Source organism: Mixophyes fleayi, chromosome 3 (assembly GCF_038048845.1).
Source record: "Mixophyes fleayi isolate aMixFle1 chromosome 3, aMixFle1.hap1, whole genome shotgun sequence".
In the NCBI taxonomy this organism is placed as follows: Eukaryota; Metazoa; Chordata; class Amphibia; order Anura; family Limnodynastidae; genus Mixophyes; species Mixophyes fleayi.
The window spans coordinates 233,598,316-233,616,281 of NC_134404.1; the positions used below are offsets into that span (position 1 = coordinate 233,598,316).

At 39.3% G+C, this 17,966-nt stretch overlaps 1 protein-coding gene across 4 annotated transcripts in view; it reads left to right on the top strand.

The window, feature by feature from the left end:
* PACRG (parkin coregulated) overlaps positions 1–17,966 on the top strand; it is a 468,816-nt gene that overhangs the window by 95,387 nt on the left and 355,463 nt on the right. For 3 of the 4 annotated variants that reach the window (XM_075203278.1, XM_075203277.1, XM_075203276.1), the window contains exon 2: positions 1,353–1,487. The exons of the other annotated variant lie outside the window; for it this stretch is intronic. In XM_075203278.1, coding sequence (XP_075059379.1) covers positions 1,353–1,487 — 135 coding nt within the window. The remainder of the gene's footprint in view (positions 1–1,352; positions 1,488–17,966) is intronic. 4 annotated transcript variants of the gene reach the window in all.

Sequence of the window (17,966 nt, forward strand, 5' to 3'; positions counted from 1 at the left end):
GTGTGTTACAGTGGTATAGATTCTTCTATATTCATCTTTTTACATGTCAGCATAAAGTTAGTCTTTTTCCTGGGAGCTATGTATAGTCATGAGCATTAATTAGAATTTAAAAACCTATGCTCTCTGTACTCCTGAGTGAACTTGTTCAAAATTCGATCGAATTTAACAGGCTTGAGGGTCTCGAAAATGGTTGTGCTAGAAATGTGGTTTGCATTAAAAAAAAGTTAAAGTAACCATAAACTGCTGCCTGTTCAAGCTTAAAATGCTTAATTTATAATATTTTTGCATTTATTTTTTAAAACTCAACCAGGGAACTGTGTTTGAACATTGACGTTATTGTTCAAGGTTCACCATTCACATTAAAGTGGCAAAATGTATAGATTTGGGCTTGAACCTGTGGCATCATTAAGCTTTAAGCTTTTAGTACATTGTCTCTGAATGGTCACATGGTATTTGAGTCACACAAACGTCTGCCAACCAACAGCTAATTTAAACAATTCCTAAAGCTTTACTTCAGATACAATGTCTGTAACGTTTTCACCAATGATTGAAAGATTCTGATTCATGTGTACACACCTACACAATCTACCTTCAGATCTGTAATTTTCATCTCTCATAACCATCTGCTGTAAAGACATGATTCCACCATTGATCATGATATGCCCTTTGTTGGGACAGCTTCCTCTGTACCACACAGCTTTAGGAAGCTGGCCCAGAATAAAGCTTATCACAGTCTCAAGCTCAAATTGAATGCCGAGTTGAGCTACACTAGGAAAAATTAGCTATTTGGATGGAAAAACAATGTAACCCCTTTTTTATGTTATAAATACATAACACAAAAGACATTTTATAGTAAATAAACAGTATGGCCATATCAAACATGGTGACAGACATTATATTAATGTTAACTATAAATTCATATTTATTATTATCGGTGCACAATTTTGCAGAAACTGTAGTGTAATATATATGTCTAGCCTTATGTATCCCACCATCCTTAGTTTAAAATAACAAAGGAATATTAAATATTCTATTTACAGTGATCAATTTCCTGCATGATTCGAGAACATTATCTTGGATTGTTTATCCAGATCAATATGTGAAGGACATTGTGAATCAGATTACAGGCATCCATTTAGAAACTACTTGCTACAAGAACATTGGCTTGTTTTTGTTTTTTAAGAACTGTGCTTTTGAGTCTCAGTAGGAAAAACCTTTAAAAATATAATTGTATAGAATTAAATATAATCTTCCTCTGAAAGCTCTGCACTGTACAACAGAAGACGTGCACAGATATGAAGTATGAGGCAGCCTGTCATTTCACTGATACACATATTACCTTGTGTTTGCAGGTGAGAGGCCCCCCAGCAGCAGGCGCATTCAAAGAACGACCTGCTAAGCCCACAGCTTTTCGCAAGTTTTATGAGCGAGGAGACTTCCCAATTGCCCTTGAGCATGATACGAAAGGAAACAAAATAGCCTGGAAGGTAAGTGAGAGCACAGCTGTGTCTGCCAGCTGTGCTTATTGAAGTGACATCTTCTATTGCCAAACAAAGTTGGCTTATAAGTAAATAAACCTGAGTAATTTCATTGCAAATGCAAGTTTGTGGTGGAAGCTGTTCAGAGGCAGGCCCCTGGAGTCAGCCATCCACCTTGACTAACAATTAAATTATCTTTCGTAAAAAAAGGAAGATGACAGAGCCTTTTTGCCTCAGAGAATTACCTCCTACATCAATTCATCTCTATTTTTATGAGGACCTGGCAACCTTAGCTCTTTCAGGCAGTCCATCAAGTGATTGCATATTGCTAGCAGTAGCCATTTATCTCCCCCAAATTTCACCTTCCTGCAGGACACTTCCAAATGGAAGCTTTAATTACCTAAATGGATAGGTCAGAATTGGCTGCTCCCTAGAAAGTGCAGAGCAGAATATAAACGAAGGCAGATTCTCATTCTGAGACTGTGCTTTTAGTCTGCAGCATATGTCAACCAACGTAATCGCTGTCATACATGCCTCTGTTAGAGGCTGACCTCCACTGCTGAAATCATTACAGCGTCGACATTTCTCTGACAAAAGGTTAATTGGCTTCAAAATAAATGTATTGCCTAATGACTCCATTCCAATACGGCTGGGTTTCTGTCTCCGAATGGCCCACTGATGTTATTTGTAAAAACTTGCCAATCTTTTTAACTCGCCAGAGCAAGCTTTTAAATTTAATTTGAAAAACTGAATGCTGATCCTTTTCCTGCACCAGCCATTTAATTATGTGTGTTCTCGGAATCTTTTCTTCCTCTTTTATTCCAGTTACTCAGAAACATAAATTTGTGAAAGCCAAAATAAGTGAGAAATCATTATTTGAGCAGTGTACATTGAAGCAAAGCTGATTCAAATAAGCATATTAAACAGAAATGCTAGTTACACAGTCTATGCTAGTGAATTTTAATACAGCTACCTGCTGAGTATGAGGACAAGCAAGGTCATATATCTGTGTTTGGTTTCTTCAATGATCAAACTGAATTGAAGAATGCAAATGACAGACAACTAATATTACATATACTTCTATTAAACTGTGCCCTGTTCTCCTGTAGGTGAAAAAAAGCATCTATTAAAAATGTTGTTCTCATAAATTGTATTTAATAACATATCCTGCACTGTAGCCTAAAATGCAGTAAGCAATGGAGCATATTTTGCTTTCATAAATCAAAATATAAATCCTATTTTCTTTATTATTTTTAGTAAACGTGGCTGGAAGAAGATTATTGTAATTTTTTATATTATTCTAAAAATATATTTATGACTTGTGCATGTTTTAGTAAGTACTTTTCAAAGAAGAAATACCGTAGTCCACAAAATGGAAGTTTTAAACACTGATTAGGAGATGCTGAATAAATAAAGCTGGAAGACAATCCCAACACACAGGCAACAGGGTCTGCTAAGAATGCAATGTTTAGTCTTTAGGAAGGAGTTCTGTAAAATAAAGTCCGTTCCCCACCAGGTCACCCAGGAAATGGGCTACATTGTACTGCTAAACAGCTTACATGGGCAGCGCAAGCCCCCCTTCGCTTTGTTAGAGCTCCCAAACTGTAAGAATAGCTGAGAGGGTTGACATACAGGGACTGGTGCTGCAGACAATAAGCTCTACCTTTCTGCATATTAGCATGTGAATCAAGGGGGTAGAGTTATGTGTCTTCCACATTTCATGTGTTTTCTAAGTATGTCAGAACGTGTCACTTAGACTTGTTGGTAACATCATGTTAATCATACATGCCACAACATTTGAGTACAGTTGCATATAATATACTCTTCATTGCTTGGTCATTGCTGGTTTTGATATGCTGGGTAAGACATTCTGCTAGCTGATGTGGAATAAATACTTGTTATTAATTGCTAAGACATGCTTGTAATTGCTGAGTATGATATTACTGGGCAGGGTTTTCTGGTCATTGTTGTGTTGGATTTGGCATTTTAATATGCTGTGCAGTGACATGATGTTTGTGTAAAAATCCAAAAATATACATATAAAGACATGCCTCACTATTCTACATGGCTCGAAGCTTTTCATTGTGTGTGCTGTTCAGATATTACATTGGCATAAACATCTGCAGATTTCTATTAACCCAAAATATTTTCCACGCATATCAGGAATTAGATGCAACATAGGACTCTTTTTTTCAATTACTTTATTTCCATTGAAAAACAACAATATCAGTTACTGTGAAAATGTGACAAAAGAACTACTCTCAAATGAATTATTTTAATCCTAGTTGTTGAGAATTCATTTGGAATTAAAAAAAGGGTTTTGTGTTAGGCCAAAATCTTACAATTGGAATATCCAAATCTGAATTTGAATTTCCCGAATGTACTGTGTACAGTCATGGCCAAAAGTTTTGAGAATGACACAAATATTATTTTTCACAAAGTCTGCTGCCTCAGTTTTTATGATGGCAATTTGCATATACTCTAGAATGTCAGATGAATTGCAATTAATTCCAAAGTCCCTCTTTGCCATGACAATGAACTTTATCCCAAAAACATAATTTCCACTGCATTTCAGCCCTGCCACAAAAGGACCAGCTGACATCTGGTCAGTGATTTTATCGTTAACACAGGAGTGTTGACAAGGACAAGGCTGGAGATCACTCTGTCATGCTGATTGAGTTAGAATAGCAGACTGGAAGCTTTAAAAAGAGGGTGGTGCTTGAAATCATAGGCCTTCCTCTGTTAACCATGGTTTTTTGCAAGGAAACACATGCAGTCATCATTGCATTGCACAAAAAGGGCTTCACAGGCAAGGATATTGCTGTTGTTCTGCAGATCATTAAGAACTTCAAGGAGAGAGGTTCAATAGTTGTGAAGGCTTCAGGGCCCCAAAAATGTCCAGCAAGCGCCAGGACCATCTCCTGAAGTTGATTCAGCTGCAGTATTGGGGCTCCACCAGTGCAGAACTTGCTCAGGAATGGCAGCAGGCAGGTGTGAGTGCATCTTGCAGCACAGTGAGGCGAAGACTTTTGGATGATGGCCTGGTGTCAAGAAGTTCAGCAAAGAAGTCACTTCTCTCCAGAAAAACCATCAGGGACAGACTGATATTCAGCAAAAGGTACATGGATTGAATTGCTGAGGACTAGGGTAAAGTCATTTTCTCTAATGAATCCCCTTTCAGATTGTTTGGGGCATCTGGAAAAATGCTTGTCCAGAGAAGGAAAGGTGAGCGCTACCATCAGTCCTGTGTCATGCCAACAGTAAAGCATCCTGAGACCATTCATGTGTGGGGTTGCTTCTCAGCCAAAGGAGTTACTCACTCACATTGTTGCCAAAGAACACAGCCATGAATAAAGAATGGTACCAAAACATCCTCTAAGAGTAACTTCTCCCAACCATCTAAGAACAGTTTGGTGACGAATGATGCCTTTTCCAGCATGATGAAGCACATTGCCAAAGGCAGAAGGGATAACTAAGTGGCTTGGGAATCAAAACATTGAAATTTTGGGTTGATGGCCAGGAAACTCCCCAGACCTTAATCCCACTGAGAACTTGTGGTCAATCTTCAAGAGGCAGGTAGACAAGCCATGGCAAATGCCAGAAGGGCCGATGGTCATATGGGCCGGTCCCAGGCAGTCAGTGCATGGTGCGTGCACCGTGCACTGACTGGCTCCTCCCCAGGAACCAGTCACTGGCTGGCTCCTCCCCAGGAACCAGTCACCAGATCACATGTGCCGCGGTCAGGGTCCTGCACGCTGTCTGAGGGGACGACAGAAGAAGACAGGAGATTGAAACAACAAGAGAAAAGAAGATGAGAAGGTAAGTACACAGAAAATGGGGGGGGAAGGGGGAGAAGAGAGAGGATGCCACACAGAAAGGGGGGGGAGAAGAGAGAGGATGCCACACGGGGGGGATGAGAAGATAGAGGATGCCACACAGGGGGTGGGGGAGAGGAAGCATGCCACGGGGGGAGGGGGGGAGAAGAGAAAGGATGCCACATGGGGGGGAAGAACTGCTTGAACTAATGTGGGTCTGTGTACTTTAAATGCCAGGGCCGATTTTTAGTCCTAATCCGGCCCTGGCCAAAACCCACAAATTCTGACAGTCTAAGCATTGGTTAGGCAAAAATGGGTGGCCATCAGTCAGTATGTGGCCCAGAAGTTGATTGATAGCAATCCAGGGTGAATTGCAGAGATCTTTAAAAAAGACGGGTCAACGCTGCAAATATTGACTCTTTGCATAAACTTAATGTAATTGTCAATAAAAGCCTTTGCCACTTATGAAATGCTTGTAATTTAACTTCTGTATACCATAGCAACATGTGACAAAAAGGTCTAAAAACACTGAAGCAGGAAAGTTTGCGAAAAACAATACTTGTGTTATTCTCAAAATTTTTGTCCATGACTGTATGTTTCTACTGCTTAATTTTAATTAAAGATGCTCGGGCTCGGTTTTCTGAAAAGCAGCCCAAGCCAGCTCTGTACTTTTGCGCGCCTTCTGATCTGAAAAGGAGGCTAAAAATTATTGTTGCATCGTCGGATATCGTGAGTTTTGGATTCTATATGTACCGTCCTCCACAGAGATCCAGCACCATTTCACAGATAGACACAGAAGAGGTAGCAGTGTTCTGACTGTCTCCAGTGCAGTTGGCCAGCGTCGTAGCTAAAACAGAAAGAGGAGGGGTGGCAGTGTTCTTGCCAGTCTCCAGTGACTTTTTTTTACTGTGCCTTAGCTCACACTGAAACAGGAGGGAAGGCAGTGTTCTTCTTTTCAATCTCCAGTGATGTTGCTCTGTGCCAATGCTCATACAGAAACTGGAGTGGTAGTAGTGTTCTTATAAGTCTCCAGTGACATAGCTGTGTGCCATTGCTCATACAGAAACAGAAGTGATGGCAGTGTTCAGTGTCCAGTGACATAGCTGTGTGCCATTGGTCATAGAGAAACAGGAGGGGTGGCAGTGTACTTGTCACTCTCCAGTCTCCAGTCACATTGTTCTTGTGACTCTCCAATCTCAGTGCCATTGGTCACACAGAAACAGGGGTAGCAGTAGTCTTGTCACTCTCCAGTCACATTGTTTTTGTCACTCTCCAGTCTCTGTCCTATTGCTCACACAGAAACAGGGGTAGCAGTGTTCTTGTCACTCTCCAGATTCCAGAGACATTGCTCTATGCCATCAATATGGATTCACATCAGTCCACAGAGACTAGGAGCACCAAGCAGCTGCTGGCACCAGTCAGGAAGATACTAATCCCTCTACGTCATTTTCTAAAGCCTAGGTTCAAGTGCATAGTGGTTTTAAGTCAGGGAAAACAAAAATAAAAAAAAGCTTTTAACTTTTTTTTTTAAAAAAACACCTCTCTAATAAAGGTGAAAGTTTACTGTAGAAAAGCATAAAATTGCCAACATACCATTCTACCCAAAATATTAACAAGCATACCAGCATCAGCTAACTCCCTTCTCTCAGCTAGATCCCAGCACCTGCAATCTACACTGTCACCATCTTCACCCTCATCCTCACCTTCATCAGTGTATACATCATCCTCACACAATACTAATTCATCCCCGCTGGAATCCACCACTACAGAAGTCTCTGTGCTTTGATGTAATTGCCGGTATTGGCCTTCCTCTTGGAATTTGTAGTTCATTTTATGGCAGAGCTGTCACGATTTTTGGGCAATTCTTTTAGACTAGTCCAAATGTCAAAATGTTGTGCAACTCATCTGCATCACCACTGGATGTCTTGGGAAAGCTAAGTTATTTCCTAGCAGCAGTTTCCAGAGAAACTGAAGGAGGAGACATTGTTGTGTCATGTACCAATTGATCTGTCAGCTTGCTGACCAGATCTGGGTCAGTTGGAAAGAAACAAAAGAAATAGCTCTTAAACCTAGGATTAAGCACAGTTGCCAAAATGTAGTAATTCGATTTCAAGATGTTGATAACTCTTTGATCCTGGCAAAGCTAATAAAATACTTGATCTACAAGTCCGACATAGTTAATGGAATTGCTTTGTTTCATCTCCTCCTTCAGTTTCTCAAGCTGCTTTTCCAACAGTCTAATTAAGGGAATAACTTTGCTAAAGCTAGCAGTGTCTGAACTCACTTCACAGATGACTACTTTGAATGGTTTCAGCACCTTGCAGAACACGGAAAGTATTCTCCACTATGCTGGACTAAAATACATTCCCCCTTCGTTTCCAATGTCATGGCTTTTGGAGTAAGAGTGGATGGTTCTCTGTGTTCCTCCATTCTCACAAGCATATAATTCCACCTTGTTCCTCTTGCTTCAGTTGGTGGAAGGGCAAAATAAATCGTTCTTGCAGCTGCTGCAATTTCCTACATGCTGCTGCAGAATGCTGGAAATGTACCGAATTTTTGGGGCTAGAGACAGCATCTCCTGCATGTCACTGTCGTTTTTTTAAAAAGTGCTGCACCACCAAGTTAATTGTGTGAGCAAAACAGGGAATGTGATCGAATTCTCCCTGCTGTAATTCTCTAACAATATTGGCGGCATTATCAGAAATCACATATCCTCAGGAGAATCCAAGTGGGATAAGCCATGTTGCAATGACATCCCTTAGTTTTTCAACTAAGTTCTCAGCAGTATGCCTCTTAGTGTAGCCGGTGATACACAGAGTAGGCTGCCTCTGAAAAATGTGGAGTTCTTGGGTACATGCTGCTGCTGTTCCTGCTGCTGAAGGGGATTCACCAACCCAATGGGCTGTCGCAGTCATATAATCTTTAGTTTTCCCAATTCTGCTTGTTCACAAATCTGTAGTTAAGTGTACAGTTGGTAGAATGGCATTTTGTAGCCCAATAATTAAATTTTTTCGAACCTTTTCATAGAGGGGAGGAATTGCTTTTCTAGTAAAATGGTTTCATGATGGAATTTGGTAATGAGGACACAGGACCTCAATTAACTGTCTAATTTTAATGTACACATTAAGATTTGGACTTAGTTTGGTATTTGGCAGAATCTTTTGTAGCAGGTTTTGTTACTCATCCGAATCATGAATATGCATCTGGTTGATCAGTAAATAAGTAAAATAAAAAAAATTACTTATTACAACAAAGACACATTATTCTATAATGCACAAGTAATGCTTATAAATTATTTCTATGTAATTGGTGAGTTCTGATGTCATAGTTTATAATAAGAAGAAATAACCCACTCCTTTCCATAAATCCCTATTGATATAAGTCACCACACAGATTTGTAATCTGAATAAAAACACTTGGCCTGCTGTTCTTAATATGATCACATAACACTTTGTGACTTATAATATCCTTATAATTTACAATAGGGTGTACATAATCCCATATGTAATTACTTAACTAATATTGTGTATTATCAAAATGAACTAATTTTTACAGCCCATCTTCCTAAGTACTGTGAATAACTCAATGCATACTTCTACAGTATAACATGTACATATTTTACTCTCACAGTAATCAGCTATGTTACCAGTGATGTCATGTAAAACAAATGGAGGGCAGAATTATAAATCCTGGACTTGCGTCATTAAGGCAGCATTTTACTATCGAGTACGAGCCTTTTTCAGCACAGTGGATCTAAATATATATATATATATATATATATATATATATATATATATATATATAATGTAATTACGCTATTTGTAGTGCTAAATTGTTGATTAAACCTGTAAGCACAGAGCAGGTTTAGCATTCAATCATTATGCATTTTCTACTAATGTATGTCATCAAATCCTAAATTACCGAAATGTTTAGAAATCAGCAACTCTTAATCTTCCATCTGTTTTATCACTGAAAAACTATATAATGTTGATATGTTTACCGAAAATAATAAATAGTATATAGAATAGTTATACAAAATGCACTCAAGTAAGTACATCTTAGAAAGTCTTCCTAGCCGAGTGCATTTAGTAGTCTAAGTACATTCCACTGAAGAGAAACATTTAAAGAATATTGCAGATACTGATGGTTTCAATGAGGATGGATTTTTTACATATGCCTAAGGTGCTAAATTTTGTAACAAACCTCTCAAGCAAAGCTTTAGGAGGAGTTCATTAAGAAACCCACATGGAGGGATATAGCATTGAGTAATGAAAAGTGTTTTACACAGAAGTGTTAGATGTAATCTAAACCCCTCCAGCAAAGTTGAAGTGATGATTATGCAGCTATTTTTTCCTCATAACAAACCAAGTTGTATATTCCATAATTGCTTAGAAGTATATTTCCCCTGATATACCGTTTGCATGACTAAAAACAGAAAACAGTGTGACACTACAAAAACACTGCATTATAGAATAGTTGGGATTTCTAGCAACAGCAAGAAGAAAATGTATGTAATTAACAATAAATGAATATATATTTTGGTGTGGAATGTCATAAGTAAAACAGACAATATACTGCCCGTAGGAGTGGCAGAACAGCATCAGGTATGCACATGATGTTGTGGATCCTGGGGACCCAAGCTATATATAAGTATATATATATATACACATATATTAATATATACACATATATACACATATATATCTTAAATATATATATATATATATATATATATATATATATATATATAGTGACAAAGGGAGGCATTTATCTGACAATATGCAAAGAAAACATACAAGCAGAGTAAGACATTGGCGCAGTTATGCACCTAGATTCAGGTTAAACCAAGTAAAGACTTCTGTGTAGTTTAAAGTTGGTTAACTTACATGATTTAAAAGCTGCCTTCTCTCAGCAAGCAGACAGGGTGTGTCTGTTAGTTGAAACAGAGCCAGTGATGGGAGTTTTCTCTTAAAGAGAAGGTGGGTGTGTCACCTGTCCATCAAGCTAAGGCTGGGGGAGGAGTAACATGTATAAAAGCTTGTTTGTGCCATTTGTTCACTGAGACCAACGCTGGGGTAGCTGGCTGGTCTTGAGAGAGAGCTGGTCTATGTATAGCAAGCGTTTAGGGTCTCCATAATTGCTGTGAAAGTATACGGTGTCAAAACATTTATCATCCTGACAATAAAGCCACATAAAAAGGAAGAAGTTGTTCGCGTGTGCTTCTGCAGTAGCGGGCTCTTGCCACAAGTGGTGTCAGAAGTGGGATGCTCCAGGAAGCAAGTTTCCGCTACCCAACCCGCGCAGAGGTCAACATGGAGGAAGTACTGAGAACCCTCGTGAATGTGGCCGCTGCGCAGCAAGAACAGCAAGCTCGCATAACAATAATACACCACCAGATAATGTTAATGCATCTTCCGGATAATGTTAGTACATATCCCCAGAAGAACTAAAACATGACACCCTCCCTGCACTACAGATACTTACCTAACCATGAAAATAGTGCTCTGGTCTCTGAGGATAGATCTTTGATTCCCGGTGCAGTGCGCTGATGGTTGGTTCCTAGGAAGGTGATCCGAACCTACATTGAGCACAGTGTTCAATTTATTGCTCAATTAAATGTTGATTTGTACATCAAGTGAAAAATCATGATAACACATGTTATTGATTAATTTCCAAGACTTTTACTTCAAAACAGTAAGTATGAAAAACACAAGATAAATTTAACCTAAAACCAATAATTTGCTCCTTACAATTCTGCCCTAGGCATATGCCTACTTTGCCTATATGGTAAATGCATCCCTACTTCCAGCATTTATTTAATGAAACAGTCCTTTCATGTGTATATTTATGAAACTGTAGGCAGGTATGTGTAGCATGTTCAGTCCCCTGTGCAAGATACAATGCAACAGAAAATGTTTGAGGTTACAGATCCTTCAATAATATGTTCATATGTATATGTATATATATATATATATATATATATATATATATGTACAGATACATTTTCATGCTACTGTTAAATAAGGATGGAAAAACAGTAAGATGCTTCAGCTTCCAATACTGTGAAGCTAACACAATAGCATTGCAAATTTTCCTGTCATCAATTAATAGCTAGGGATTATCACAAAAACAGAAATCATGAAATGTGTAGCTTGTAATTTATTGCTCTCCTATTTTTTGGATCCAGACACAATTAAAGACATCTTTTTATTTGATGTAAATTGCAAACTCTTGGCAACATACAGAATGCAAATGCAGTCATGTATTAGAAATAATTTTAATTTAAATTTGCTAAATGACCTCCGAAAGCTAGATGAAAGATTTTCTGCTGAATGGACTGACGCATCCTGCCTGTTTAATTTATGTGGGAAATTAGTGCGAATGGTTCACTTTTATGGAGAAGTGCTGCTTGTAGCAGGCCTGCAGAACCATTTTCCCCCAAGCTTCCATCTGTTCTTCAAACCAGGGCATATGCCATCTTATCGAGCTTGAAAGTCAACTGATTTATAACTCCTGAAAAGTGCATAGATTGAAAAGAAAGGTCGACTGCCGTTATATGACAGTGATTTGTTAGGCACTTGGATAAAGACAATCCACATTACTATGGACCCGAGGGGAAACTAGTGATGCTGTAAGCTTCAGAACTTGCTGGATTGACAACCAGGAAAAAAAACAGAATTGAGTTAAAAAAAAATCTATTGTTGACTGTTTTTTCCTTTTACAATGTAGGGGTTAAGGGTGGGATGTAGAGCAACAAAGCTAAAATTATATTGATATCAATTTGTTTCAGGCAGAATAGTGTTTTTTTCCAGGCTGCAAAGGTTGCCACCTAAAAGTGTCAGAGCTTGTTACACTTTAATCTTTAAACTGTACGCTGAAACATCAGTCTTAAGAGTACTGGTTGCTGCTTGTCATAAAGTTCTGCTCAACATCACAAACAAAGCTCTGATGAGTTTTCTGAAGCTGCCCTGAAGGTGAATTTGCTGTCCTGGTCCAATTAGTAATTTAATGAATGTTTGATGCTTGGTCTCAACACTTAGATTCCTCTCTCCTCCTCCTCCTACCCCCAATATCACTTCAGGACTACAAAGCAATAAACCCTTTGGTAGGTGGCAAACCACGTCAAATTGACAATATGACCATAAAAAAAATCAATGTGTGTTTTGATGTTTTCATTTGTAGCTGTGATTTATCCCAGCTCTTCACATTTCGAACACTAAAGAAGAAACAAAGACAAGATCCAGACAAATGAATATAGGATAGCACATAATGGTTATATCTGGTATTTTATATAGAAAAACAGACCTGTTAATAGATATAATCTATTAGTCAAATATATGCCAAATGCCTTTGTAACTAACCAAGAATCATTACAACAATTCTATGTTAAAATTAGAATTTACCATTTTGCAAGATAATGCTTCATTGTCATACCTACAGTTTTATAGATATTTTTTTTATGTTTATATATTTATGTAAAATTGCTTGTGTGTGTTTGTACCACAATGTCCTTACCTGTTGTAATTGGTTATATCTCAGTGGTAGGGACACAGCCAGATAATACTCAGCCCTTTTGTTAAAGTTTGATGAGCAACATCATCATCATCATTATCGCCATTTATTTATATAGTGCCACCAATTCCGCAGCGCTGTACAGAGAATATTTTTCATTGACACCAGTCCCTGCTCCATTGGAGCTTACTGTCTAAATTCCCTAACATACACACAGATTAGCGTCAATTTTGTCAGCAGACAAACACATGACCCCAGTGCTGTGAGGCAGAGGTGCTAACCACTAAGCCACTGTGTTGCCCTTAAGTTTCTACCCCTTCAAGCCACACCCTAGATATACTCTATATATAGTTACACTCGCCCACTGAGATCTGCTCCACCCTAAAACAAGACTTGATAATGCAACCAACTAGTTACAGATTTACAAATCTTACATTGCTGAACTAGCTTTGTATTCCTTTTTCCTTAGTATGTGTTGAAATATTACCAATATGCAATGGGACTGATGCAGCTCGTAGAGACACATGTTTTTCTCTGTGTCCTAGGCTGACAGATTTCATAGCAGTCTACTATCATGCTAATACAGATGCCTAGAAGTAAAGAAATACTGTGAAAGGGCAACTTTGACTCAATAATGGTAAATAATGAGTGCCAACCAGTCATATTAGAGTAATAGAAAAGTGAAGAGAGGCAAAGAGGGGAATGTCTTGAGCGGATAAGAGGGAAAATGCATGGAGTCTGAGTAAATGTATACTGATGCCCTCACAATCCCAGGCCAAGACCAGTTGTCTAAAACTTAGCCCAAAAAAACAGCTACTGTATTACTTTTGACCATGTGGTAGATTGTAAAATGTAAAGTAGGTTGTAGAGTAAGCTAATAAAGGATCACATAGAATACTTGCCTGTATATATTATGTATGCTATACTATGTTATGCTATGCTATGGACAAATAAAATTGTATGTTATAGCATATGACAAAAAGTAAAGGAGAAATGGCACCTATAGAAATCCTGTTTTTGCCCTGTGATTGTTTCCGTTCTACAATCCTTTTTACTGTTTGAAGTACCTCCACCAAAATCCTAGCTTAACCTTATTATGGGCTTTTATAAACTTAGCAACACTTTCAGCAAAGGCAAGTATAAAATGTAGGAAAAAACAAAACAAAAAACAATCCTATTAATTACACTGTCCCCTACCAGTAGTTCTGCTACTGTGTTCAATCTGCTGGCTGTGACCCCAAATGGAGTTGGTCTTTGGGATCCTAAGATTGTCGGCCATATAATGATTTTGGGAATAACTTGTTGACGGATCCCAGAACAATGACACTTGAGTACCTCTACTCTAAATACACTTTTGCATTTATGATAGACACATGCTAGTGTCTGAAAGCTCAGTATTATACAGGGTCGTACTGGCCCGCCGGGGAGCTGGGGTATTCCCCGGTAGGCCCGTCTTCGTTGGTGGTGGGAGTGGGTACTTTAAAAAATAAATAAATACTCACGTGATCGCGTTTCCGGCGCCCCTCTTTTCTGCTCCGTTCGCACTGAATGTTGGGCGTGACGTCATCACGCCCGACGTTCAGTGAGGAGCGGCACAGAGAGCAGTCGACAAGAAGACAGAAGAGAAGAAAAGAAAGAAGCCGATAGAAAAGGTAAGTGAAGGAACGGAAGCAAGGGGGAAGCAAAGGCAGCAAGGCACAGTGTGAAGAGGGGCAAAGACAGCATGGCACAGTGTGAACAGAGGCAAAGGCATCATGACACAGTGTGAAGAGGGGAAAAGGCAGCATGGCACAATGTGAAGAGGGGCAAAGGCAGCATGGCAGAGTATGAAGAGGGGCAAAGGCAGCATGGCAGCGTGTGAAGAGGGGGCAAAGCAGCATGGCAGAGTGTGAAGAGGGGCCAAAGCAGCATGACAGAGTGTGAAGGGGCGCCAAGCAGCATGACAGAGTGTGAAGGGGCGCCAAGCAGCATGACAGAGTGTGAAGGGGCGCCAAGCAGCATGACAGAATGTGAAGGGGTGCCAAAGAAGCATGGCAGAGTGTGAAAGTGGGCCAAAGCAGCATGGCATAGGGTGAAGAGGGACAAAAGCAGCATGGAGGGTGCAGTATGATCATAAGGAGGCACAGCACGGTGATGAAGGAGCACGGTATTATGTGTGTGATGGCACAGCGGGCTTGTGGCAATATAATGTGTGTGTGTGTGTGGTAGGTGGTGGCTAATGGGTGCTATTTTATTTGTGGGGTGATGGTGGGGCAATTTAATTTTATAGTGGGGACTATTAATTTAAGATGGGGTGGTTTGGGGGCTATTAATTGAATGTGGAGCTGAGTTTGAGAAGCATGAGGTCGATTTATTAAATGTGAATATGAATTATTTAATGGCAGTTACAGTTGCGGGAAATAGGTATATTTATTATACGTAAATGCTATTATTTTTTTGCTAGGGCTGTTTGGAGGGAGGGAAATAGGTTTATTTATTAAATGGGAATACTATTACTTTAATGTTGGGGCTGGAGGAAGGCCAACGTATTAATTGTGGGTCCTATTGATTTAACGCTGAGGCTGGTTGGAATTTTCTAAATGTACCCATTTTTTTCCCTAAATAAGGCCCTCAACATTCCAGGATCCAGACAAACCGCAACTAAAGAAACCAGCAGCAACAGGTGGTGAAAGTGACAAGTACAGGTAGGACAGTATATCAAATCTCCTGAATCTAGTGGGACAATCCTGATTTTTGGTGACTGTTCTGCCCAATCTAAGGAGCTGGTCAAGACTATGTACTCTTTCTATACACACTGCATTGTTTATATACTACACTATGGTGCTAGCTGTCCCTCGTGGGCTGACCACTCCGCCTCTAGTGTCTGGTCTCACCTCCATGATGGCTGGCCACACCCCCTCTGGTGGGCCCCTAGCGTTGCAGTCCCCCGGTAGGCCCTTCATGCCCCAGTCTGAAACTGGTTATACATTTATTAATTGGGTTGAATAAAGCTACAGTTGCTGAAACTGAACAATACAAAATCAATGTTGCCAAATGTAACACTGTTAGCATTTTTAAAAGGACATGTCATAGAAATATCCCTTAGTGTGCACCAATTTTAAGAGTAAGAGATAAAACAACCACTTTATCTATTGGTTTTGAAGCCAGTGCTCAGTTTATGATTCACTGAATAAAGCCCTTTGTCTTTGCTATGATTGCAGCTTTCACTAAGTGGTAAGTGCATTACAAATAACACTTGAATATAAAGCAAAGCTGTATAAATGAGTTTAAACAAGCTGTGCTATGGTATTCTCATTTATAATATTGACAGCTCAAGTCCCTCTTACTGTTTTCAGTGCTATAGTATTTGCAGCCAGTTTAAAGGAAAAATACTGTACTCATTTTTAATGGCTAATTCCACTTGTATGATTTTTTTCTTTTATCAATGTAACCTGTAAAGAAAGGTTACCCCTCTTAACCAAGGGAATGTAATTTACAACTGTGCTACAGCTACACTATGTAGGGGTAACCAGGTTGGTTGGGGGAACATGTGAGAAGTCTACTGGTGAAACTGAGTAAAGTACCAATGCCTTGAGTTTGTTGCCATAAAGGAGATACAGCATCCATTATCAAACACCTCTAATTAGACTGTTTTACCTGTAAGAGGCATAAAAGGTCATAGAAAGTTACAGGTGACTTCTAATACTCATAGTAATTTTGTAAGTGGTGTTCACAGATATAGGATTTACAGGAGTTTTCACAAATATAGTACACAGCTGTTGTTTATATAGGTATAATTTCTTGTAAATACCTACATAAACAGCAAGTTGTTCTGTTATTTCCATAAAATTGGCAAGTTCTTCAGTTTTCATAGGAATTTGTGTATTATAAGGAATAATGCACTACCTACTGTAAATTATTACAGATATCGGATTTCTTTTATGTGTATAAAACACGTGGTCTACAGCAGTGATGGGAAACCTGATCCACTTGTATTGTGAAAACAATACAATTAATCAAAGAAAGATTCACCAATCTGTAATAACATGTCAGCAGGCATTTTAAACAAGTATTATAAGCTATACAAAACAAATCTGAAAATAAAGCTGATAGGAACTGGTGGTGGCCCTAGGGGAATCTGTTGCCCATCAATGGTCTACAGCCTTTTTTTATAGTCACAGAACGCCCCGGTGACTTCTAATATTCAGAGTATTTACAGCATACTTGCCAACTCTCCCTGAATGTCAGGGAGACTCCCTGAAATAGGGGTGATCTCCCTCACTCCCTGAAGACTCTAGCATTCTCCCTGATGCTGAGCCAGTACAAGACGTAGTTAGCTTCCCCGTCTGTGGCATGATGACACAGTTCAGAAATTGTGTCCTATGTCCATGTATTGATGCCTATGAAGGTGGCCATTTTCATGGAGACCAAAATTTAATCAACGACTGACAGGTAAGAGCACATGACTTTAGTAATGGAGACAGAAATGTAAAAGACACTTCAGTCTCTAGTGTTACGGTGCTGGTAGTTACAGGTCTGATAGTCAGAACAGGCCTGTACACGACCTGATGCTGAGTCTACTAGGTTCAGAATAAGGTGGCAAGACACAATGTAGTTCTTCAGTACTTCAATGATTGATAAAACATATATATATATGCAGATGTCAATTATCCACGGCAGAGCATGACAAGGATAAACACAATAGCAGTCTATTCACAGCACAGATGACAATATGCAGGTAGGTGTCCAATAGCCACGGCGGAGCATGACAAGGATAAACACAATAGCAGTCTATTCACAGCACAGATGATAATATGCAGGTGTCAAATAGCGATGGCGGAGCGTGACAAGGATAACACAATAACAGTCTTGTTATATGCACATGAACAGACTTGCAGCAGGCTGTGAATCAGTGGAGGCACAATAGAGAGAAACAAAGTCTTTGTAATATGCACAAGATGATACTTGCAGCAGGGGAGTCCCAGTAGAAGTGCACCAGCACTAGGCAGAGAAATGAAACTCATCCACAGCAAAGACACAGGTTCAGGATACACAGGAGTCCAAGAAATCAGGATAGCAACAAGTTGCACTGACAGTGAGCAGATGTCAGTGCTGGGTTTAAATAGAGCAGGTTAGAGTGACACGCCCTGAGGGTGAGTCATGTGATGCACAGAAAAGCAGA